This window comes from Coccinella septempunctata, chromosome X (genome assembly GCF_907165205.1).
Source record: "Coccinella septempunctata chromosome X, icCocSept1.1, whole genome shotgun sequence".
Lineage (NCBI taxonomy): Eukaryota > Metazoa > Arthropoda > Insecta > Coleoptera > Coccinellidae > Coccinella > Coccinella septempunctata.
Window position 1 is genome coordinate 9,501,953 of NC_058198.1, and position 24,570 is coordinate 9,526,522.

A 24,570-nucleotide genomic window follows, 5' to 3' on the forward strand; every position below is an offset into this window, starting at 1 on the left:
ATATATGTATACAGCATACAATTCATAAACATCCAAAATAATTTTCTTTGAATGTAATGAACCATCGACGGTTTTCTCAGAAAATTAATGGAAACAACGGTTTCCCCAAATCAACTTGCAGAAATATTAAAGACCATACACTCGGTGCGAATTTAACATTCGTTGTCTGATCATCTTGTGCGTGAAATTGCTATGCATATGCAAAATTTCTAAAATTGTCATTTGGTGAGTTCAAATACTTTTTTGTTACGAAGACATTCGTGTTACACCAATGCTTTCATGAATTTATTCTACTTTCTCTTCATGAAAAACTTGAACTATTTCATTTAATGTTAATGATACGTCAGGATATTTTGCAGAGAAAAAATTTTTAAATGATTTAAACAATAATAAATCGATATTTTTGACGGTAAAAATCCATAGAAATGAAAATATCTTGTGTTCATCCTAAGGAATCTGTGTTGTAAATTAAAATACGAAAATCATCATAAATTTACTTCTTCACTGTTTACTACCCTAAAAAGGGTAAGAAATATCCGAGTAAAAATATAGAATTTAAACCATAAATTAATATTCATTATTATTCAATATTTCCTTTGAAAATCAAACCATATAAAGTAAAAAATTCTAAAGACACTTTTTTCAATTCAAATTTCATGGATGGTACCTAGTCAAAGGGGTGAAAAATTTTATGATGGTCCCAATTTCATTAAACTTCCCTTAATTTTTAAGTTTTTTTTCTGGTGTCTATTATTTTATGCATTATTTTTCCTACTGGATCTAGAGTACAGAATTGGGTATGAATAATTCACTGGATAGTCACTCAAATCAAATAATAATAATTGTTTGCTCAGGTGTCATCAAATGAGATCATAATAATTAATAGTAGCATATTTGGGCGGTATTATTAAATAGAGGATTCCGCTGTTTCATTATCGATTCAGGAAACGTACAATGATAATAAATGAAGATCAAATGACCGATTCCACAGCGAATCAGTTTTTATGTCGTTGGTGAATTTTTGAATAATATTCATTTCTGCTTATCGTTCTTAAAAACTCACTTTTGTTTAGGAAAGTCTATAAAACTAATGTTTCGGTTTAAAAATTGCTTTTTAGCTTTTTTCTGATCGGCTTTCACTCTCAAGGTTCACGTTCAAGATATAAGAAAATTCAACTTGAAGTACTATATGCGTATATAAACAATATCACTTAGCATCTTATTGGAATTATTATCACTGAAGATCCTTTTATTTTCAGAAAATAAAATGTCTAGTCGACTTTTTCGAATGCATGGGAACTTCTGCACCTCCCATCCTTGGGAGGTGATAGTAGCAACCCTTACCATGACAGCATGCATGATGACTGTGGATTACCAGTACCAGACACCTCCACCTAAACCAACAGTGAGATCCTGTGGGGACTGTATAGAAGAGGTAAGATACAAATAATTGTTTTGAAGTGCCTTCAATAATAATTACCCTTCATTTTTCACTGAGTTTTGAGCTGGGGAGAGTTCTCATATTTGCGGCAAAAAAGTCTTCATTTGCCTCCTACTTTTGATTAATTTTTAACCAAAAATACAGGTTCAGCATTTCTCATTTCTACACAGGTAGAACTGCTTCAAATTATCTTATTGTGTATAAATACAGGGTGACAATTTGAAAACTTGCTAGGCCAATTATGTCGCGACAAGGGTGTTTTCAGAGAAAATGCCGAAACAGGTCAATTTTTATTCGGAGGGGGACATATTTTGAGCAGAATTGTAAGCCGAAATCTCCTCAACCCTAGGTGTAGGGAATAACACCTCTAAATTCTTAATAGAGAATAGGGGGTGAGATTTACCTCAATTGAAAGATCACTTGTCCCTCTACATGAATACTATGGTTTGCAAATTTTTATTGATTCCAAGGAATCAACTAACTAACTACTTCAAGAAGTAGTTACAGGAGGTGACAATTTGAAAACTTGCCAGGCCAATTATGTCTCGACAAGGATGTTTTCAAGGAAAAAGTCGAAACAGGTCAATTTTTAGAGGGAGGGGGACATATTTTGAGCAGAATTGTAAGCGGAAATCTCCTCAAAACCAAGGTGTAGGGGATATCACGTCTTAATTCTTCATAGGGAATAGAGGGTGAGCTAAACCTCAATTGGAAGACAATATGTCCCTCTACATAATACTATTGTCTTCCAATAGAGGTATAGCACACCCTCTATTCCCTATTTAGAATTTAGGAGTGACAACCAATACACCTGAGATTAAGGAGATTTTGGCTTACAATTCTGCTTGAAACATGTCCCCCTCTGAATAAAAATAATAAAATTCTTCATAGGGAATAGAGGGTGAGCTAAACCTCAATTGGAAGACCATATGTTCCTCTACTATTGTCTTCCAATTGAGATATAGCTCACTTTCTATTTCCTATCAAGGATTTAGGGTTGATAACCCCTACACCTAAAATTGAGGAGATTTTGGCTCACAACTCTGCTAGGAACATGTCCCCCTCCAAATGAGAATTGACCTGTTCCGGCATTTTCTCTGAAAACATCCTTGTCGAGACAAAATTGACCTGGCAAGTTTTCAAATTGTCAGCCCCTGTAACTACTTCAAGGACTCAATAAAAATTTGCAAACCGTAGTACTCATGTAGAGGGTCAAGTGATCTTTTAATTGAGGTATAGCTCACCCCCTATTCCTTATTGAGAATTTAGGAGTGATAGCTCCTACACCTAGGGTTGAGGAGATTTCGGCTTACAATTCTGCTCAAAATACCTCCCCCTTCGAATAGAAATTGACGTGTTCCGGCATTTTCTCTGAAATCATCCTTGTCGTGACATAATTGGACTGGCAAGTTTTCAATTTGTCACACTGAATACTGCTCAGAAACTTCAGAAAGTTTCAAACGTTGCCGATTCTTGTCCACCAATGAGAAATCAGATGTTTACTCCCATATTTGAATGGTTTTTTGAGCCCTGTTCTATAATTTCTCCAGTTTCAGGCAAGTTTTTGTCGTTCGTGTTTTTAAGAATTTTGGTTCAGTTATCGTTTTATGTTCTAACAATAAACTTTGATTTTATATCTGAAAATTTGTTTAGCAATAATGCCTAGACGTAAACTGAGTGCAACTGAAGCCAATGATACGTAAATGTAGCATTGTTCGAATTTTATGCTTGTTAATACTCAGTTTTTATGCATCAATATTGCCATCGACTTACGATTTCGTTATTGTATATGTTCATGTTAAAATTGTTGGGGACACCTCCTAGAAACATTAGTGGAAGGAATGACCTGAATTTCAAGGACTGTCCTTTTCCTTTCAATTTGTCCATAGTTTTTTAACGAAAAGGACCTCGTGTTTTCTAAATAGGTCGAAAAATCCACAATCACAGATCGGTAGTCGGTACAACTTTTCAGTGGAACTTTTTTCTGATAAGTTCTTGCAGCATATGCTGCATGACATATATAATAGGTGGATAAACCCGTTCTCAATAATTATAATTTCGGACAAGACCCATTCTCTCTCATCAGCCATTAAACGACCTTCATAAGAATGAAGAGATGCAGGCTGCATATTATGTCATCATCGTGAGAAGATGAATCTGAAGACACAAGTGGATCTTCCAGTGATAAGTTATGACGATAATTCGAACTTGAGATAGGATAATTCTCGTCAATCTTATCTTGTGGTACTTATGATTGGCAGTTCGAGGCAGTCTTATATTTCGTTATTAGATTATGTTGCATCATCTCGAAGATTGACAGGTCCATTGGTCGATAGCTACACTGGATACACTTTGACCGGATATTTTCGGCATTCTTCGAATTTATGGATAAATCTTGTCGGTCACGTTTTCATGATACTGATCACGTATAAATTTTCTCTTAACTTTTTGGGATGTAGCTAATTGCATATATTATTTTATCAGTTTTGATATCGATATTTTCAGAAACATTTACAACCTGAGGGGACAAGCAATTGAAAGTCTTTCCGACTAGAATTAGAGAATAATGAGCACTGTTAAATTAGACAGGAAAAAATACTAAAGAGAAGAAACTGTCACCAAAATCCATAGGGGGTTGATTCCCAGCACATGAGTAGTCAAGGGAAGAGTTATGATTGGTGGTCTTGATAGAAGGCAGCCTAAATTTTGGGTCGCTGGTATCTGGAGGTAAATTCATTGAGGTATTTTCTTTTTTCTTCAAACCCCGATGGGATATCACATCTCCATGGAACATACTGGCTCAAAGAATGTAGGTTATATCTGAAACCGCCCCACCCATGATTCACGTAATTTTGTAGTTTCATCATTCGACTTTGATTTCCATATGAATCGTTGTTTTAGCTAGTGTCTTCATTTCTGCCACGACCATGTGATTCCCCACACAACTTTTTAATTGGTCGGTAATAGAAAGTTGGAAATTGTCTCTGTGTTTAGTAGGAATTCCACGCTTCTTCAACACTATTTGTTGATTCTGCAATATAAACAAACGCGGTATCGAATTCTTCTAGGTTATTGAATAGCCTGTTAATTGATTCCATCCAGTTGGCTTCGGATCATATCTCACCATTCCGATAATTCCGAAGTCGTTTTATAATTTCCCAATTTTCCGTATTGAGAATTGATAGCAATTGTGAATTATTTATATAATTTCTCTCAATGAGTGTTTCAAATACAATTGGTGTTTTTTCAAAAGCCAAATTAATCTGAAGCATCAAAATTTGATATAAATTTACCAGTTGTCCTAGAATAGAAAGCAGAAAGAAGTTTTTTGTTGAATGTCCTTCTTCTTATCCATAATATATTCAAAAGTTTTTTCAAGAATGAAGATAATAACATTCTTAAAACTTTACCCACCGAAAAACACGAGCGAAAACTACTGAAAATTTTATATCCACGCGTGCAGTACCATAGTTATAAGTAGTAAGGTCATAAACACAATAATATTCTTGGTATTTCAAAATTTTTAGAAATTACTGGGAATAACATACTCTTATAAGACTAGCTTAGTAGGACTAGCTGAATATTGACTATAAAAATGTAATTCCTGGCTATCCCCAAGAAGCTACAGGGAGATTTTCGAAATTCATGAAAATACTGACACCATCATCAAAGACAAACTTATTGACCGAATTCATTGAAACTTGGGAGGTTATTGACACATGCTGAGATCGAGTCAGAGAGGTATAGATTATTTTCATTATTCCAGGGCCGGACTCATTAATCCTCATTTGAAGTGTTAAGGGTAAAAATATCACCTCGTATATCGAATTTCAAATTCAAATAATTGTTCCGCTTTTTAGAAAGAACCTCAATTAAGATTCAATACGAGGTATCACACAAAGTTTTCACATCTGCAATTATTTTTTTATGAGTTTTTGAAATAGGACAAAGTTCGAAAAATTGAATTTATTCACATAAACAGGACTGAGATCTTGTGGAAGTCATCAATTAATATTGAACGTAAGAATCTTCTTGAAAAACTCCGTGGAGGTGTAGAATATTATGTTAATTAGCTCAAATATGACGTCAGAGAATATAATTATACCAAAAAAGCGTTTTGTGGTATATTTGAGTTATTTGATTGATCCTACCACGCTTATGGAGAATTACATCCACAAAACTAAATGCGTTTATTAATGCTCCCGACTATCTAAATGATTTTTCACGAATACTTTCACTTTTCATTTTCAATTATAAGATATCTCAATCCTGTTTATGTCAATAAATTAAATTTTTTGAACTTTGTTGGATTTCAAAAATTCATAAAGGAAGAATTCCAGATGTTGTACCACTTTGAGTGGTATCAGGTTTTGAAGCTTAATTTGAATTCTTTCTAGAAAGCGAAACAATTATTTGAAATTCAAAATGCAAAGTTATGTTTTTAGCCTGAACACTTCCATCAAGGATTAATGAGTCCGCCTCTGGAATATAGGAATTATTGATATCTATCTGAATCGATATCAGGATGTGTCAATAATCTACCAAATTTAAATGAATACTGTCGATAACTTTGGGTTTGATGATGTTCTTAGTATCTCCAGGAATTTCGAAAATCTCTCTGTAGCTTTGTGGGGAGAAGCAGGAATTAATTTTTTTATAGTCAGTCCGTACTCATCTAGTCTTACTCTATCTCTGATATATACAGGGTGAGTCTTTGACTGGTACAAAAATTAGATTCTCGAGGTTAAAAGAAACACTTTTTTGTATACCATTTTTTCCAATTCGGCCCTGATAAAAAGATATAGCCATTTTAAGTTTTCATAATGTGCTGTGCCATCCCTGGAAAAATATAATGATACGAGAAAATAGAGGGAATACTTTTATTTTATAGAACGTTCAAATATTCATTAGATAACGTCCAACTTAGTTTCAAGAGTTGGGTTCTTTGAATTTTTGGTATTTTCATGGTATGTAATGGTCATAATGAGAAAACTGGACATGGTTGATTTATTGTGTTCGAAAAAGATTCATCAAATGAATGAAAAACTATATAACAAAATTCGTTTCATTCGATAAAACCGTTAGGGAGCCTGTATCTTTTTTTAAAATTTAAAAAAGTATAATGGATTTTTCATAAACTATATGAAATCGAAACTTTTCTTCATTTCAGGGCAACTTTTGTTTCAAATGGCACACCATTCAAATGTCCACTCTTGAGTTTCATTTTAACGCATTATGCTGAATTAGGTAAAAGCCTCTTCAATTCTAGGTTTGTTGGCAACGACCAACAACTTCAATAGGACCGCAAAAAAACAATTTTTACATTTTTTATCACATGCATCAAATTCTTCTTTGAATAGCTCCAAAATGGAGTTGGCAAAATGCCTTGTTGGGAAAATATATCTTTCCGAATATCGATTTCCTCGAGTTTGAACAAAATAGTTTATTTTGTTATTTTAGTATAGTCAATTTTCAAGTGAATTTTGCTGAAATTTTTGATTTGAGCTCTCATGAATATCATTCAATTTTTGCTATAAATAATCGTTTTCACAAGAAAAGCAGAGCGTTGGTTCTATTCGTTTTTTTTTGCGGAGGAATTCGAATAAGTATCATCCTGTATGCTAGAGTAAACATTGATCGGATTAAATAATGATGATGTTATATGAAAGTGAGTGAAATGAATAACAACACGAGAGATTAAACAACAGGACTGAACAATTTCTCGGCATTGACAGTGAAAGCATCGCTGTTGCACTAGAAAGGTCAGTCGCCGTACAGGGCCGGACTGCCAGTCTGAATTTGTATTCAGTCTTATAATATAACTCATTTTTCAACAAGGAGCTCGATTGTAGAACGATCAAATTTTCGATAATTCAGGATTTTCTTATTTTAAATTGATGAACGGATTGTGCTCATTTATTTGTTTATAAGAAATGCTTGTATTATTATGACAGTCCCACGAAAGAGTAAATAACAGTAGGTATGAGCAGTCAAATACCTAAATCGGAATCGAAATGAAAATTATTCTTGCCTGAGCAAACCTCAAACCTGCAAAAATAATCCTTGTTACATAACGAACTTAAATTTGGTCCTCTTCCAATGCAATAGTTTCTTCATTTGAGTATCTGCTAAAATTATTTCAAAGATTCCATGATAACTCTTTTAGATACCATTTTATTATGATGTTTACAATAGTAAAATTGAGACAGAAAAAAATTGCATTAACATTGTAATGAAGATTTCGAGTTTTATGTGTGCAGGTTTCAATCCTTCACCTTTGGATAGCTTTCCGCTTCTTTTCTCTTTAATTTCCTCCCGTAGAGTGGTCAGTATTGTCGAATAGTAATCTCCGGTTATTGTTCCACCCTTATTCGAAAAATCAATCATGATTACTCCATGACAATCCCAAAAAACTGAAGTAAGAACTTTTCCAGCATTTTTGGACACAAAACTTCTTAGGTCTTGGAGAACCAGAGTGTCGCCATTCCATCGATTGTTGCTTTGTTTCTGGATAGTAGAAATGTACCCAAGTCTCATCCATAGTAACAATTCGGTTTAAGAAGCCTACATCGTTTTTAAATCGAGCACAGATCGAAGGCGATTCTTCTACCCTTGCACGCTTTTGGTCAACATTCAAACATTCGGGGATCCATTTTGTAACAATTTTCCTCATGTCCAAATTGAAGTGGACTATATGATGAACGCTTTCGTATGAAATATTCAGTGGTTCAGATATCCGTTTTAGCCCAATTCAACGGTCTGATAAAGTCATGTCATGAACTGCATCGATATTTTCGGGAACTGACACAGAAACTGGCCTTCCCAATCGGCATCATCTTCAATGGAAAATTTCCCTCTTTTGAAGCTTGCAGTCCAATTTTTCACGGTCGTATACGAAGGACATTGATCACCAAGGGTATTGAGCATATCTTCGTAAATATGCTTACCTCTTAACCCTTTTAAATGTAGGTACTTGATGATGGCTCGATACTCCAATTTTTCGATTTTCACAATTTCAGTGGACATCTTCTTTCTTTTAATTTATTGCGTATCTCTGGTTTACTTTTTTGACCTCAAACTTCAAACTGATACTTCTAATGAGTTATTGTTCGTTGCTATGGTAACGCAATATTTTTTTCATGCATGGAACTGGTCTAGGCTAACTAGATATCAATAAATCCTCGTACATGTCTGTAAACATAATTTCAAATTTTTCTGCTCTCGTTCATTATTTGAGATAATGAATTAAATGAACTCACAATGATTTCGGAGATTCTCGAATAAAATTTTTTTGTCTTGGTCGAAATAGCCTCCAGACTACACTTCTATAACTAGACAGCTGCAAGACTCTCACTCTTCTTGTTATGTAAGACCAAGAAACGTCTCGTCTTCTCTTACTTCGCCAATGCAGTATGAAATCTAGTCTAGAGTCTGGTCTCGAGATGTAGACCACTCCGGACAAGTTTCTCTGGTACATACATCTACAGGGTATCCCAAAATGAATCGATAAGCCTGAAACATCTCACAGTTAAGAGCAAATATTGAATTAAAGTGGGCGATACTATCATTATACCTTCACCAACCTGAAGTTGCTATTGTAATAGCGAAACACGTACCGTGGTTTGAAAACTCATTATTGTGAAAACCATGTGATCTGTTCTTAGTTCAAAAATATTTTCCTTGAAAAAATTAAGGTTTTTTTCATCAAAATAACGATTTCTGCCAACGTTGGTATGTACACTACTAGAAATTTCAATCAAGTGCAAAAAGAAAGTTTTCTTTCGGATATACACTTCAATTTTTGAGAAATGTATATTGATATATTCCATGAAAAATATATTTCATGACGGAAAAACCGTGGTAGAGAAAAACGCCATGTAGAGTGGCAGAAATGGTTATTTAAAAAAAATTATATTTCCACCGGAAAAAACTTTTTGACATGTTTCATCTTCTCAAATTGACTACTTGTTCTAACAATGATTGATAATTAAAACCTTCCAGTAATGCGCTTAATTGTTTCAGTAAGTCTTTTTGACAGTAGTTGAATAAAATTATCATAATTTCCCGATAAATTATATTCATATTTTTACGACTGAGTCATTGATTGGAAGGATCTTGTTGTAGTAAACGGAACCTCGAGGTCATAATCACTACAAAAATATCCAGCCTACGTTATGTAAATGAAAATTGCGAAGTTTTTCGAAAGTTATTATCCACTTCCAATTATGTACGCATGAAAAAAACTGTCTTTGAAAGTTAACACTACTTCTTATTAATCAATCAGCAAGTATGTTGACTCACACTCAAAATAGGACTTATTGTGTCTTCGAAGAAAGGAAATAACCAATATGAAAACTATGAACTATTGTTCTACCACCAATGAATTCTCGAAAGATGAGAAAAACCTTGAAAATCAATATGAATGAGGAGAGAGAAGAGAGCTCGATTGTAATTGAAATGAAACCGGTGTAGTGTCTAATTAAAATGTGTATTGATATGTTTATGAGGTACTCTACTTGAAAATAATCACAATAGGATTAATTTTTCACGTTTGTTTGAATTAGTTAAAGCGCAAATTACAGTTAGATTTACGTGATTGATTCATCATAATTAAGCCATGGGATAATATCTTTCTCCTTGCAATTTTGTATTAATTCATTCTAAGACCGAATGGAAAAATACTGTTTTGTAATACAGCCTTGAAATTGAAAGGTAAATGGCTGTGAAATGATGGTAGAATTTCGCAATAATATGGGGTAAATGCTGAATTCTTGACGTTAGGAAATTCATAGAGAATTTAGCAAATGAAAGAAATTAACATGGGTATCAGGTAGCTGCAGGTAATTTCTTCATTAAATCGATGATTATCTGGTTTATACTATCGCTCATTGATCATTCATTGATCCCGAGATAATGGCATTGATCTGAATGAGAAGTTACATCGAATATTAATTTCTCGTTTAGTATTATTCCTCATTATCCCTTCTCCGAAAATAATTAATAGATATTTCTAAAAAAATTTCGGCGTAGTCCAAAGGATGAGATGCTGGATTACATGAATAGACCATGATAAAAATATTTCGATTCGTTCTGAGACTTTTTCTTTTATCTACCGTTGATAAACTGATGATCTTGTTATGTAAATGGATTGCTACAATTTGAATATTGAGCTAGATGTAAGCAGTAACTCATTTTCAATGTTGAAATTTGGGAATAACATACCAACAATAATAAATACAATGAGGATCATGACTGCAAAATTTTAGGGAACTGTGAAATCTGAAAATTTAACCCTTGACTTTACCTCAAGATTTTTAGTATTGATATTTCAAATTTATGCCTGTGGTAAATGGATAGAATGTGAATCTTATGAGATTACGGATTCTGAATGAAATTTGCCATGAAACCAAGTGGCCTAGGTTCAGTAGGAACCAGAGAGGATGATTTCACGAAAATATGATCGAATATGTTGTTCCATTTTTCTATTTCAGTTTTTTTTTACAGGCTGAATACCATGCAGCTGATATGATAACAATGACACTCATACGAAGTCTAGCTATACTTTTCGGCTACTACCAATTCAATCGATTGAGGAAATTGGATAACAAATATATTTTAGGTGAGTAACATTGGTTAATACTTTGGATCACAACAGTGCCGTTTGGCACTGATATTTACTATGGACATGTTCATTTGAGAGGTGATTGTTTTTGGGATATTTTTAATTCAAATTACAGAACAGGCAGTCACATTCAGTACAAAAATTAACGAAGTACATAATCTTAGTCATGTACTTCAACCAGATCATCCACAATTGATGGAAATATAAACATGACATGATTGTCTATGTCTAGTATGACATAAACTCCACATTTCTTTTGTTTTTTTTCAATTTATGCTGCAACGCTGAATAACCTGGTTTCAATTCAGTTAAAAAAATATCATTTCCTTAATCATGCACACAAAGTTATTATATCACCCATCCTCAATTGACTGTATCAGAAAAGAAATTTACAACCCTCTTTATGCAAACATAGAGTATATACAGGGTAAATCTTTGACTCGTGCAAATATTGTAACAGTAGATTCTTGAGGTCAAAATAACACTTCTTTCCTATACCTTTTTTTCCAATTCGGCCCTGATAAAAAGATATATCCATTTTAAGTGTTCATAATGAGCTGTGCCACTGGAGAAACAAAATTTCCTTCAGAAGAACTAGCTTGATCTGTGACACTACACATCTGTGGATCTTTTAAACAGACTTGTATTCAGCCAAAATACCCAATTTCTCAAATTTCAGAGATACTTTTTAATTTTTGAACATCAAATTACTCGAAGTAATGTGAATCGGACAATCAGCAAAAACACTGAACCTTATTTTGAAGGGAGTCCAATTATTGTAAGAAGGGTTGTAATTTCATCACATACATCAACCTCAGCGAGGATGAAAATCTTTGATAAGGAGATTTATTGAGTAATTATTGTTCGAGTATCTATTCTGACCTGAAACTCCAAGAAAAATCAGGCGGAAACTATGACCATCTTCAGGCAATGAAATAATTGAGAATTGCAATTCAATAAGTGTCTTCTTTCATCTTGTAAAGAAGAATGACCAAATGAAAGAATAATGCTTATTCAGTCCTTCTTTTTTTCACAAACTTGTACTCTTCAAGAAGAACTGAGTTCGTTTTATTTTTTGTCAAAATCTTCACCGGATTTTTTTGAACATTTGAGGTGAGTGCTCCCGAATATGGAAGGTTTTGATGTTATCACTTTTCGTGATTTCTTCGGAGCAAAATCAAAACAATTTTCCATTAGCCAATTCGTTCCGGATGGGCATATTTTTATGTCAGTCGATATATTGTGTGCGCTCTATCAAGGAGAGTACTTTTACGCGAATGAAACTAGTATCAATCTGGGACTTTTAATGAGTGAAAGTGACTTTGGCTCATATAAGCATCTCTTATAGCTCCGCAAGCGTAACTGTGGATAATACGTTATGTATTTCTGCAAGCTGAAAGTAAAAGGAATTTTAAACATCTTCATTCGACAAACTGGTGATCTTGATCTCCCTGTGTGTGCACGATACGCATGATGATACGGAATTGTTACTGGACATATACAGGGTGAGCCTTTGAGTCGTACAAATATTTTTACAGTAGATTCTTGAGATCAAAAGAAACACTTTTTTTCCTTACCATTTTTTCCGAATAGGCTCGGTTTAAAAGATACAGGCTGTTAAAAATCCATGAAAAATGTTATTTTCAGTCTTTCATAATCGATTTTATCAAATGAAATTGATTGCGGAATATAGTTTCTCATTTATTTGACTAATCTTTTTCGAACACAAGATATCACCCACGTCTTCCAGTTTTCTCATTGTTACCATTAGGTACCTATCATAAAAATACCAAAAATTCAAAGAACCCAACTCTTGAAACTAAGTTGGACACTATCTAATGAATATTTGAACGTTTTGTAAAATAGAAGCATTCCTCATATTGTCTCGTATAATGCGCCGTTTTAGAGTAATGAGATGCTCAAAAATTAAAATATCTGTGAAATTCCAAAAACTGGGTACTTTGACCGAATGCAATTCTTTTTAAAAGATCCACAGATATGTTATGTCACAGATTCAGCTAGTTATTCTGAAGGTAATTTTGTTTTTCTAGGGATTGCAAAGCTCATTTTGAAAACTCAAAATGGCTATATCTTTTTATCAGGGCCGGATCAGAAAAAATGGTATAGGAATAAAATGTTTCTTTTGGCCACAAGAATCTACTGTTGAAATATTCCTACGAGTCAAAGACTCACCCTGTATACTGGGGGAACATGAAATTTTCAATTTACTTTTCACATTTGTGGTTTATTGGTTCATGGCTAACGTTTCCCAAATTTATTTTTGTATCATCAGTGCTCTAGAAAAAGATGCTTAACCTAAAATTATTATAAAAACTTTTCTGAATAATTTGCCTCTAGTACTCATACCTTGTAGAATTGAGTATTATACCTTAATACTCAATCGTTATTCAGTATCATCGATGTTGTTACACTGTCACAAGAAGAATAAATAAAATCCTTGTCCAAATACCCAATATCTGATTTTTTTTTCTGAATACTCAATGCCTCTAGTACCTACGTACCTCTACACGAAGTATGTTCAACTCTAGTCTGCAGATTCCCCTTCTTAAAGCTTTTTTTTTAAGATAATTCCAAGAGTTTTTGTGAATGCGTTGTAATATTTATTGATACTGTGGAAAAACTCTTATTTGGCCCACATATCACTCAGCGTTCCTCTCAATGTGAATAAGGATATGCTCCGATATCAAACTAATGGTGAATACCAATATTCGTATAAAGGGGATAAATGATAGCTTTATTCTAATGGAATCATGTAAAACGCACACAATTACAATTAGTAATGTTATGCAAATAATAAAGTCAAGTTCATACGCAATCAATGATCCTTTATCATTCTTGGTTCATTCCGATTTTAATTACTCGTAATCAGCTTGCTCAATAAAACGATGAAAAATCCTCATGCTGCAAAAGTGAACAATTCGAATTGCGTAAAAATTATACCCCAGTCATTCTCCAATAGAAATCATAATTGCGCATTATTTTTCATTGGAAACCCTGCTTGCCACCTGTAGATGTTTGTAATTGCTGCAGTTATAGAATCGAAATGCCGAACGAATAAAATGAAAACCATTAAGCACATCATATGGTATTCATGAAAATACTGTGAGTCATTGATTGATGGTTAATTAATATGGAAGTGAAGCTTCTCCAATTATTTTCGTTTTGGGTTTCTATGAGTTTGGATTCATCTGTTCGAAAGCAACAAACATTTTCTAAACCTCGGAGATATCCTAATCTTTTTTTCCAATTTTTTTGGTCTTCAGCTACATCGTTTTATTATACCTACTCTTCGCCATCAGGTAGGTGCAGTTAAAGACTGACTTTGAAAAGAAACACCCAGTATGTCTTCGTCTTTTGTTAGGAAAGATATTTTCGATATAACTTCAATATACCTGAAACTGATTGATTTATTTAAAGCAGTCTTTGGTATGCTCGATCAATTTCTTACATGACCCTAAGACAAGTGTATACAAAAAATTGTTGGGATAATTTCATTGATACTGGGTATTGTTCTGTTTTCTATGACACGAGGTATATGTGTAAGAAAAACGAAATTTAAGAAATAACTTTGTTCTTATGTGTACATTGTCCTTATTTCAATGGCTTAGCTTAATAAAGGTAAAATTTCAAAGGGTTGTTTATTTTTCGATGAAAATTTTTTTCATCGGATAGAATTGAATATTTCTGGGGTGATTGCCTTTACGATTGATGAAGTGACCCAAAATAGAACATTAAAATTGACTGAAAAGTATAATTTTTTTGGATTTGTCTTCATCATGTGGCAGTCAGATAAAAAAATTTCAATTTTCAGGTATAACAGGACTCTTCACAGTTTTCTCTAGCTTTATATTCACCTCGGCAGCTATCAATCTACTAGGCATTGATGTTAGCGATTTGAAGTAAATATAAATTAAGAATGCAACGTCGAAAATATTGATCCGTGTGTTTTCAGGGATGCAATATTCTTCTTTCTTCTCCTTATCGATTTACCGAAAGCCGTAATGTTGGCTCGTTTAGCTTTAAATGCTTCCAACCAGGAAGAAGTTAAAACCAACATTTCGAGGGGTATGTCAGTAGTTGGTCCCAGCTTAACATTGGATGCGATTGTTGAAACTCTTGTCATTGGAGTTGGAACTCTGTCAGGTAAGTCACTCCACTTATAAGGCAGATTTGGCTAGTTTGTTGACTGATTTTTTTTTTCATCGAAGATAGTTTTTTAATCTCATCGACAAACCTCGAAATCAAGTGGTATTTTCAGCATTTCAAAGGAGTCTCATTATGATTATATTGTAATGCATGTCGTTCGAACAATTTTTTTATTTTTTATTATTCAATATTTTCTCAATACACTGCTAAAAAATTGAGGGGGCTATTCTAGAGAAAATTTACTTTTCGCACATGACTTTTCAGTATTGGTGTACATACCATGTGGAGAGGCGTATGTTTGCATAGTAAACACACACAAAATATGGTCCTCAAGGTACATAATTGATTAGATAATTAGTTAAAAAATTTCTGTAGATGTGCAGACCAACATTCTATTGAGGATGTCTGGTCTGCAATATCACAGCAATTACACCGCTTACCTCACCCACCGCAGACATTACAACAGCTCGCCAATGCGATCATTTCTCTACTATGTCGTCGCTCTAAAGCACACTTAACATTTCAGCCAGGTTATCTACTCAAATTTTGAGCAGTGTATGTGTCCCCAAAATTTTGATTCATAGTATTTTTGGGCAATTTATTCTTTCCTCCATATGATCTAGATTGTCCAGAGACGCTGCTGCATTATGCACTGTCATAAAAATCGAAATAAAACCTGATGCACGATTTGATTTTTGCACTTTACTTTTTTGTAGGTGTTCACCGCTTGGAGAGATTATCCTACTTTGCCTGCATATCAGTTTTAGTGAATTATGTTATTTTCATGACCTTTTACCCAGCTTGCCTGTCGTTAATACTGGAGGTTAGTTGTAAAATTGAAAAATTGTTTTCTCTAATTGACCGTAAATCATTAGTATTTCCAGTTATCACGCAGTACCAATTCGTATGCTAGACGAGGATCTGCGCTGATAGCCAAAATCCTCAAGGAAGAAGACCACAGGTTCAATCCTGTTGTACAGAGGGTCAAGGTTATAATGACTGCAGGTCTGATGATGGTGCATGTACACAGGTGAATATTACGCCGAACTTGATGTCAATAACGACCATGACAATAGTTTTGCAATCGTTCAAAATTAAATTTCTTCATGTGCGTGTACCACAGCTATCAGCAATTAATGATAATAGTCAGCGTGTAGTAAATAATCTAGCTTCACGAGTAAGCTACCATTTTCTATTCTCACATTGTCTTTTCACTCAGACAAAATTTTGCATATGGCACACTCAATATTTCTATATAAGATACAGTTTTAGCAGAGGTTAGTGTAACATGGTACCATACAATATTGCGTATGATACAAGAGCTTAGGGGAAAACTCCAGTGAAAAACCCTGTCTCACCATGAGTGTGGTAGATTGTAAGAGATTAAAACTGTTTACAAAATAAGCTGACATATTTCATATTGAAGGGCATCTCGCACTGCAAAAATTGATCCTTTCCTCGGAGAGAAGGCTAGGCAGTTTTCTCCAAAGTTACCAGAAAATTTTATCAAAAATAAAAAAAAACAAAGGCAGAAAAATGCAAGATAAAAAAATTAAGTTCTATATATCAGAACCTGAAATTCTCAATCCAATTCAAAAAAGTTCGATAACTGCTTTCATAGCCCTAAAACCAAATTGAAATTCATAAATTGGACAATGATTAACCAGATTGATGGTTTCTTCTGGTTCCCCGCATTCACAACCAGGGCTTTCAACTGAATTCCATCGAAAAAATATACTATTGCAACGTCCGTGACCTGTTCTTATACGATTCAGAATACACCATATTTTCCAGAGTCGGTTCAGTCCTAAAAAGAATCAGCCAGTCTAAAATTTTGAAAGGAACACTCAATAAACTAATGGGTTGATAACTACTAGGATCAGAAGAATCCTTTCCACGTTTTGAAATTCCTATAAATCTTGCCTTTCGGAACTCGTCCTGAAATTTCCCAGAATTTAGAATGTTATTATAAAAAGATAACAACCAAAACAAGGATAGTAAAGAATTAAGAATTAGAGAAAACCTCAGTAAAATTGATTCCCTTTATGTCTTCCAAGAATGATACATCTTACCAAATATAGAAAAATATTATTATATTCAGTAAAATTCAGATCCTTTGGTACATAATACAAGCGTCTCTTGTAGGTGCTTTACATTCAACGCGAATCACACTGTATATAAGTCATACTTTTTAAGCACATCATGTATCAATACCGTACTGTTGATTCATGCACTTCTCAGATCAAAACCCATTCCGGGAATTCCGGAAAATTTGAATAACAATTCGAACACCCGACTAATAATACACATTATTCAAACATCCTCAAATATGTTCTAAAAAAAGCATATTCTTGACCTTTCCGGCTTCATTCACTATTTCCCAAGATGTTCTTTAGCAGACTGTTCATTTGAACATCGTTTGCAATAACATGAATATGAGTGGATTTGGTTCATATCCGGACAGAAATTGACGATGGTGATTTTTTTCAGTCGGTGGTCTTTGAGAGATTACGAGAATCAAAACGGCGTAACCCGGACTGTTATTGAAGACCACATAGCCCTGAATGGGACAGAAGAAGCTAGTGCTGCACATGGACAAATTATGAAGTGAGTGATTTTCTATCTTAACTATCTTTGTACTCCAATTTTCAGACAGCAAGCTAGTATGTTAGTTCAACAAGAAAGTTTCTACGAAAAAAGTTATGTGGACAGGAAACAACATTGATTGTTGGTTCAAGAATAAATAGAACATTTCCGGTTCAATTTTCGGTGTGCTGAATTCGAAGAGATTCGAAATTCTTTAATGTTGACTTTTTGGACCATAAAACGCGATTGAGGAAAATTTGTTTTCTCACAAAGTTATATAAATCATTTATTTTATTTTGTTTCGAATGAATTTGTCAGGAAATCAGAATCATGGGTGGAATAATAATTATTATTATTATTTGAGCTTCGTGATCCATTGAAAACAATTAAGGAAGAAATTTTTTATATTTTGGATTTTAGTGTGTAACAATAGATAACATTAAAAAGTACTACGGTATTCTCTATTTTGTAGAAAAATTTTCTTTTAAAGTTCTCTCCTTACTTTGTTTACGTTTTTCATATTATGAAAAGTTTAGATAGGGCATTGGAAATCTGAATATACGTTCACAGTTGGCATTGCTTTGAGGCAAACTTAATTGGCATCTTTTTTTTGAAACCCAACTCGTCCAGGACATCAAATTTAGACCTACTGCGAGGAAACCATTTTTTTCTCGAGCTTGTTCTCACTCAGGAAGATGCAAAACCGTCAACAGGACAATCAATTAAAGTGTCTTTGTTTTTGGTCAATTAAAAAAAAGTGCGCTCTGGAATGCAAACACCAAAATGCTACTAGCTACTAGATACCAAAAAACTATTTATTTTCAGATGGATAGCACTTGGAGCTGATCAAATCGTCATTCTGATTCTCCTGCTGGCACTTGTTATCAAATTCGTATTCTTCGAAAATAAACAAGAACTTACCGAACAATTACTGAGCAGTGAGATGGTAGAGAGAAGGACTGAAATGCCAAAAAAAGAAAGCAGAAGACGAATTCACAGGAGCTTCCCCCTCATATCCAATAATTTCCCTTCAACTGGGCAAATATCTTCAGAAGACGATGACGATACAGGTAAAACTATCATAATTTGTACACCGAGCTTCCAAAAAAGTTTATGTATCTTGGGTACAACCTCCTTAACAACGTTTTTTCCATCAGATTCCAATATGGTGGACAAGGAAATTCAAACCGACTGTTTCCCTGAAATATCAGACGTTGAAAGCTCTTCACCTGAAGATGACAGGATGGGCGAAACGTGCCGCAGCTTGGAGGAATGCTTGAAAATATACAACGACAGCGACCTAGGTGCTGCGGCCTTAAGGGACGAAGAGGTCATTATGTTGGTGGAGAAGAAACAAATACCGGCCTATCAGTTGGAGAAAGCTGTCGAAGATGCAGAGCGAGGTGTGGGAATTAGGAGGAGGATCTTAGGGTCACAGGCTAAGGTCACCAAGGCTCTGATAAACCTTCCTTACAAAAATTACAATTACGAACAGGTGAGATTTCTATAATTCGTTGAGGGGGGTCTCTGGTATCTAGTAAACTTGACAAAGCTTTCATAAACTTAAACGCCTCAGGGGTGATCTGAATAAGCAAGGATTTTACAAGATGTATGGGGAAATATTGACTCTTTCTGATAGATATTATAAAATAGTCAAAAGTTGAGAGTATTGAATTATTTGGTGATTTCTCCTCAGGAAAACCCAATTTCCTTTCTACACGTGGGCAATAAATCATTGAATTAGATAAAAATAGCTTCAAGATGAACCAGAGGGCGAAAACAACATGCATCTTCGGAAAACTTGAATATCCTTAACTTGTGACTAGCGATTTAGTCCCTTTGTTGTTTGAATGATTGCGTTCCTTCCTCATAGATTTCCATATCGTGGTCAAATAACAATAAATGATATATGTTTATTTTTGCAGGTGATGGGAGCTTGTTGCGAAAATGTAATAGGTTACCTACCAATCCCTGTCGGCTATGCTGGACCGCTCCTTCTGGATTCTAAGGAATTCTACGTCCCAATGGCAACAACAGAAGGATGTCTCGTGGCTAGCACCAATAGGGGATGTAGAGCCCTTATGAAATGCGGAGTAACAAGTTGCATAGTGGGAGACGGTATGACGAGAGGTCCAGTTGTTAGATTTCCCTCGATCAAGAAGGCTAGCGAGGCTATGAAATGGATGCAGACACCCGATAACTTCGCCGTGATGAAGAAAAATTTCGATTCCAGCAGCAGATTCGCCAGACTGGATAAGATATTGGTAAAAATAGCCGGAAGATACTTGTTCGTCAGATTCGTAGCCAGGACTGGAGACGCAATGGGCATGAACATGATTTCTAAAGGAACTGAGATATCGCTCAAGGGTGTACAGGAAATTTTCCCCGAGATGGAGATTCTCAGCCTTTCCGGAAATTTCTGCACCGACAAAAAACCAGCAGCAGTAAACTGGTAAGTTTAACTATTCTTTCACTCCTCCCCAATGCTTGACATTTTGACCGAACGATTTTATGTTTTCAGGATCGAGGGACGTGGTAAATCGGTGGTCTGTGAGGCAGTGGTGCCCGCCAAAATTGTCTCAACGATTTTGAAAACAGACGTGCATACATTGGTCGACGTGAACAACTCGAAAAATATGATCGGTTCGGCTATGGCAGGAAGTATTGGTGGCTTCAACGCCCACGCCGCCAACATAGTAACAGCAGTTTTCATAGCTACAGGTCAAGATCCTGCACAGAACGTCAGTAGTAGCAACTGTATGACCCTCATGGAACCCTGGGGACATCATGGAGAAGACTTGTACATATCGTGCACGATGCCCTCAATAGAAATTGGTACAGTTGGTGGAGGAACAGTACTTAAAGCTCAAGGAGCATGTCTCGACATGTTGGGGGTGAAGGGTGCAAATATCGAGAATCCCGGGGAGAATGCCAGCCAACTGGCAAGAATTGTATGTGCTACAGTATTAGCCGGCGAACTTTCTTTAATGTCCGCTCTAGCTGCTGGTCATTTGGTGAAAAGTCATTTGAGGCACAATAGATCAAGAACAGTACTGCCAAACGAATTCAGTCAACAGTTGATAATACCTCCATGTAACGATAATAATGTTTAAAGTGATTCTAGAATAATTAGCTTTAATATTTAATAATTATAAGGAGGTTCAGTGAACTTCATGTTGTTAAGTTTGTTACTAATATTTGTACATATACTTCTCCAATATATATTTTTACGAAAATTTCTTCCCAAATGTCATTAATTTCCGTTATTATTACGATGATGCGAATTTTCTTCACCGGAAAATAGTTCATTGACGAGTTTTTAGCACTGACCATAACTTATCATATAAAATATCATCACCTACTGAAATTTATTTCTGAAGGGTTATTTAACTTCCCATCCTAAGCATTTCTGACAATGTTGTGAGAGTGTGAAGTGAATTCTTTGAAAAATTTTTCATGGAATTCCGTGAAGAAAGAACAAGAGAAATTTCTGAAAAAATGAATTGATTCAGTGCTATTTGATCTCCCTCACGTGTGAAAAAAATATTGGAGTAAAAACCTCCTTCATTTTTCAATAGTAAAACCCCTCATTAATCAATTCTCCTCTTATTCCCCCAATAGTGTGTAGTGCTAGTAATAATTTCACTCAATATATTAAGAAATTCCCAATTAAAGCAACTATTGGCTTAGAATTGCCGTGCGTTCAATTGTGCAACGATCGATGAATCAAGATGATTTTCATATCGAAATAATACTGATTATTTTGGGTTTGAAATGGAGAATCATAAAGAGGAAACTTAGTTAGAGTCCTTCACTGCAGTGCTTGATGGTTTAGAGTAAACAACTTTACGCTATGAGTAGTTCACTCCACTATGTGGAGAATAATTAATTCGGGAAGAGTTTTTTTTTTAATCCTAATTAGCATCAAAGTTGGAAAAATTCTGTAGGAACCTGTGCCAACCTCTTAGGGTTGAATCAATTTGCCAGGATTTCTAGGAAATAAAGAACAAAACCCTGTGAGTAATTCACTCCGGTGGTTGAAGAATAATTAACTCAGCAAAATATTTTTTGGTCATAATCAGTATCAAAATGAGATAAATACAGTAGGAGGGTAGGTGATATTCCATCCAGAAATAATTCTAGTATGAGAGCGATGTGTCGATAGGTGCGCCATCTAGGTTCCGATAGCGGAAACCCTGTGTCCGTCCTGCAGATTCCTCTTTAGTTTGGGTCATCACACTAAATAGTTGAGTAAACACCTGATAGGTGGCGGCACCCATCTCCATAATACTCACTGTCCGACTCCTCCAGCCTTTAAGTATAACACTTTTCAATGAGACCCCTGATTAGGCCCCGTGCGCGGCCATGGACGGATCTAGAAGCGGTGGTAAGTTGTTAGCGGTAAGTCCTCCAAGATGGCTACCTCGTAGCTGTATTGGGGCACGCAGACTTCGTGGTCAAGTACACCTAGTGGCTTCACCTTTGAAGTGGAACAGTCGACTACTGCGCTTACGAATGCGCACGTCTTGCTGACAGAAAAATTTTAAAATAATGAAAATAGTTTTCCGCCATATTTGTTTTGTTTGTGTCACGTGGTCGGTTTGGTTGGATTACTTTCGAACGGCCCCCGTATATTCTGAACGAAAATATTTTTTGCTTGCCCCCGTATAAATTCGGAAAAATACTTTTTGGACGACCCCCGTATGAATTAAGATCGAAATACTTTTTCGCCTGCCCCCGTATATTCCGTCCCGATTTCGACCGGTTCCGAGAGAGCGACGGCAGCGCCACATTTTCAGTTCATTTTGACCACATTTTGCGGCAAAACGCTGAACTATCGGCAAAATCGCCTACTAATTCTGACCCCGCAGGATTTCGCTGGCATTTCATGGGCATATGCATGGGAATTTTATGAAGGAAATTTTTACTCGAATGATTTTTTTTTTGCTTTCACTTCACGTAGGGCATTCCAAATAGGATTGAATCGATTTATTTCCCAGGAATTCTTTGCTTTTATCGAAATTTATGGGAATGGGATTTCCGGGCCTATGAAGGGGTAATTTTACGAGAGAAATTTTTACGAATGATTTTTTTTGCTTTTGCTTCAAGTGGGGATTTTTAGGATTCATTCACGCAGAGGATTTGAAATAGGGCGCTATCAATTACTATTTCCTCATTCTTTGTAAAAAGTAAAAATTTCGTTCATAAAAAAATTCCCATCAGAATATTTCTTTATTTCCTAGAAATCCTGGCAAATTGATTCAACCCTAAGAGTCCCCACTTGAAGTCAAAAGCAAAAAAAAATCATTCGAGTAAAAATTTCCTTCATAAAATTACCCCTTCATAGGCCACTGAATCCCGGAGAAAGAACTAGTATTTCTTGAAAAAATAAGGGTTTCCCTATTTGCAAACCCTCACGTGAAGTGAAAGCAAAAAAAAAAATTATCAGAGTAAAAATTTCCTTCATAAAATTCCCATGCATCTGCCCATGAAATGCCAGCGAAATCCTGCGGGGTCAGAATTAGTAGGCGATTTTGCCGTTAGTTCAGCGTTTTGCCGCAAAATGCGGTCAAAATGAACTGAAAATGTGGCGCTGCCGTCGCTCTCTCGGAACCGGTCGAAATCGGGACGGAATATACGGGGGCAGGCGAAAAAGTATTTCGATCTTAATTTATACGGGGGTCGTCCAAAAAGTATTTTTCCGAATTTATACGGGGGCAAGCAAAAAATATTTTCGTTCAGAATATACGGGGGCCGTTCGAAAGTAATCCAACCAAACCGACCACATGACACAATCAAAACAAATATGGCGGAAAACTAAATAGTTTTTTTAATTTTCATTATTTTAAAATTTTTCTGTCAGCAAGACGTGCGCATTCGTAAGCGCAGTAGTCGACTGTTCCACTTCAAAGGTGAAGCCACTAGGTGTACTTGACCTCGAAGTCTGCGTGCCCCAATACAGCTACGAGGTAGCCATCTTGGAGGACTTACCGCTAGCAACTTACCACCGCTCCGAGATCCGTCCATGGCCGCGCACGGGGCCTAATCAGGAATCTCATTGAAAAGTGTTATACTTAAAGGCTGGAGGAGTCGGACAGTGAGTATTATGGAGATGGGTGCCGCCACCTATCAGGTGTTTACTCAACTATTTAGTGTGATGACCCAAACTAAAGAGGAATCTGCAGGACGGACACAGGGTTTCCGCTATCGGAACCTAGATGGCGCACCTATCGACACATCGCTCTCATACTAGAATTATTTCTGGATGGAATATCACCTACCCTACTGGATTTATCTCATTTTGATACTGATTATGACCAAAAAATATTTTCCTGAGTTAATTATTCTTCAACCACCGGAGTGAATTACTCACAGGGTTTTGTTCTTTATTTCCTAGAAATCCTGGCAAATTGATTCAACCCTAAGAGGTTGGCACAGGTTCCTACAGAATTTTTCCAACTTTGATGCTAATTAGGATTAAAAAAAAAACTCTTCCCGAATTAATTATTCGTACTACTCATAGCGTAAAGTTGTTTACTCTAAACCATCAAGCACTTTTAATTAGGGATTAGCTGGCATTTCACTCCACGTGGAGGATTCCAAATAGGGTTAAATCATTTTAATTGCATCGATACTACCTACTGCCACAATCAAAGCGTTTCTAAAAGAGCGCTCTTTGCGTTCCCCATCAGAACTGTTTTCGCCGCTATGTCGTCTATCTTCCTGCAGGAAAAAGCATGAAATAATTCGCAAA

At 35.4% G+C, this 24,570-nt stretch overlaps 1 protein-coding gene across 4 annotated transcripts in view; it reads left to right on the forward strand.

The window, feature by feature from the left end:
* Nucleotides 1-21,052, forward strand: part of LOC123321602 (3-hydroxy-3-methylglutaryl-coenzyme A reductase-like) — a 59,028-nt gene extending 37,976 nt beyond the window's left edge. For 3 of the 4 annotated variants that reach the window (XM_044909287.1, XM_044909289.1, XM_044909286.1), the window contains exons 2-12: nt 1,260-1,435; nt 10,946-11,060; nt 14,896-14,983; nt 15,037-15,227; nt 15,947-16,053; nt 16,106-16,260; nt 17,721-17,837; nt 18,642-18,886; nt 18,974-19,311; nt 19,742-20,268; nt 20,338-21,052. In XM_044909287.1, the coding sequence (XP_044765222.1) occupies nt 1,268-1,435; nt 10,946-11,060; nt 14,896-14,983; nt 15,037-15,227; nt 15,947-16,053; nt 16,106-16,260; nt 17,721-17,837; nt 18,642-18,886; nt 18,974-19,311; nt 19,742-20,268; nt 20,338-20,929 (2,643 nt within the window). In that variant the 5' untranslated portion in view covers nt 1,260-1,267 and the 3' untranslated portion in view covers nt 20,930-21,052. Of the gene's footprint in view, nt 1-94; nt 226-1,259; nt 1,436-10,945; nt 11,061-14,895; nt 14,984-15,036; nt 15,228-15,946; nt 16,054-16,105; nt 16,261-17,720; nt 17,838-18,641; nt 18,887-18,973; nt 19,312-19,741; nt 20,269-20,337 lie in introns of those variants that run through there. The other variant, XM_044909288.1, reaches the window with a different exon arrangement.
* Nucleotides 21,053-24,570: the final 3,518 nt, after the last annotated feature.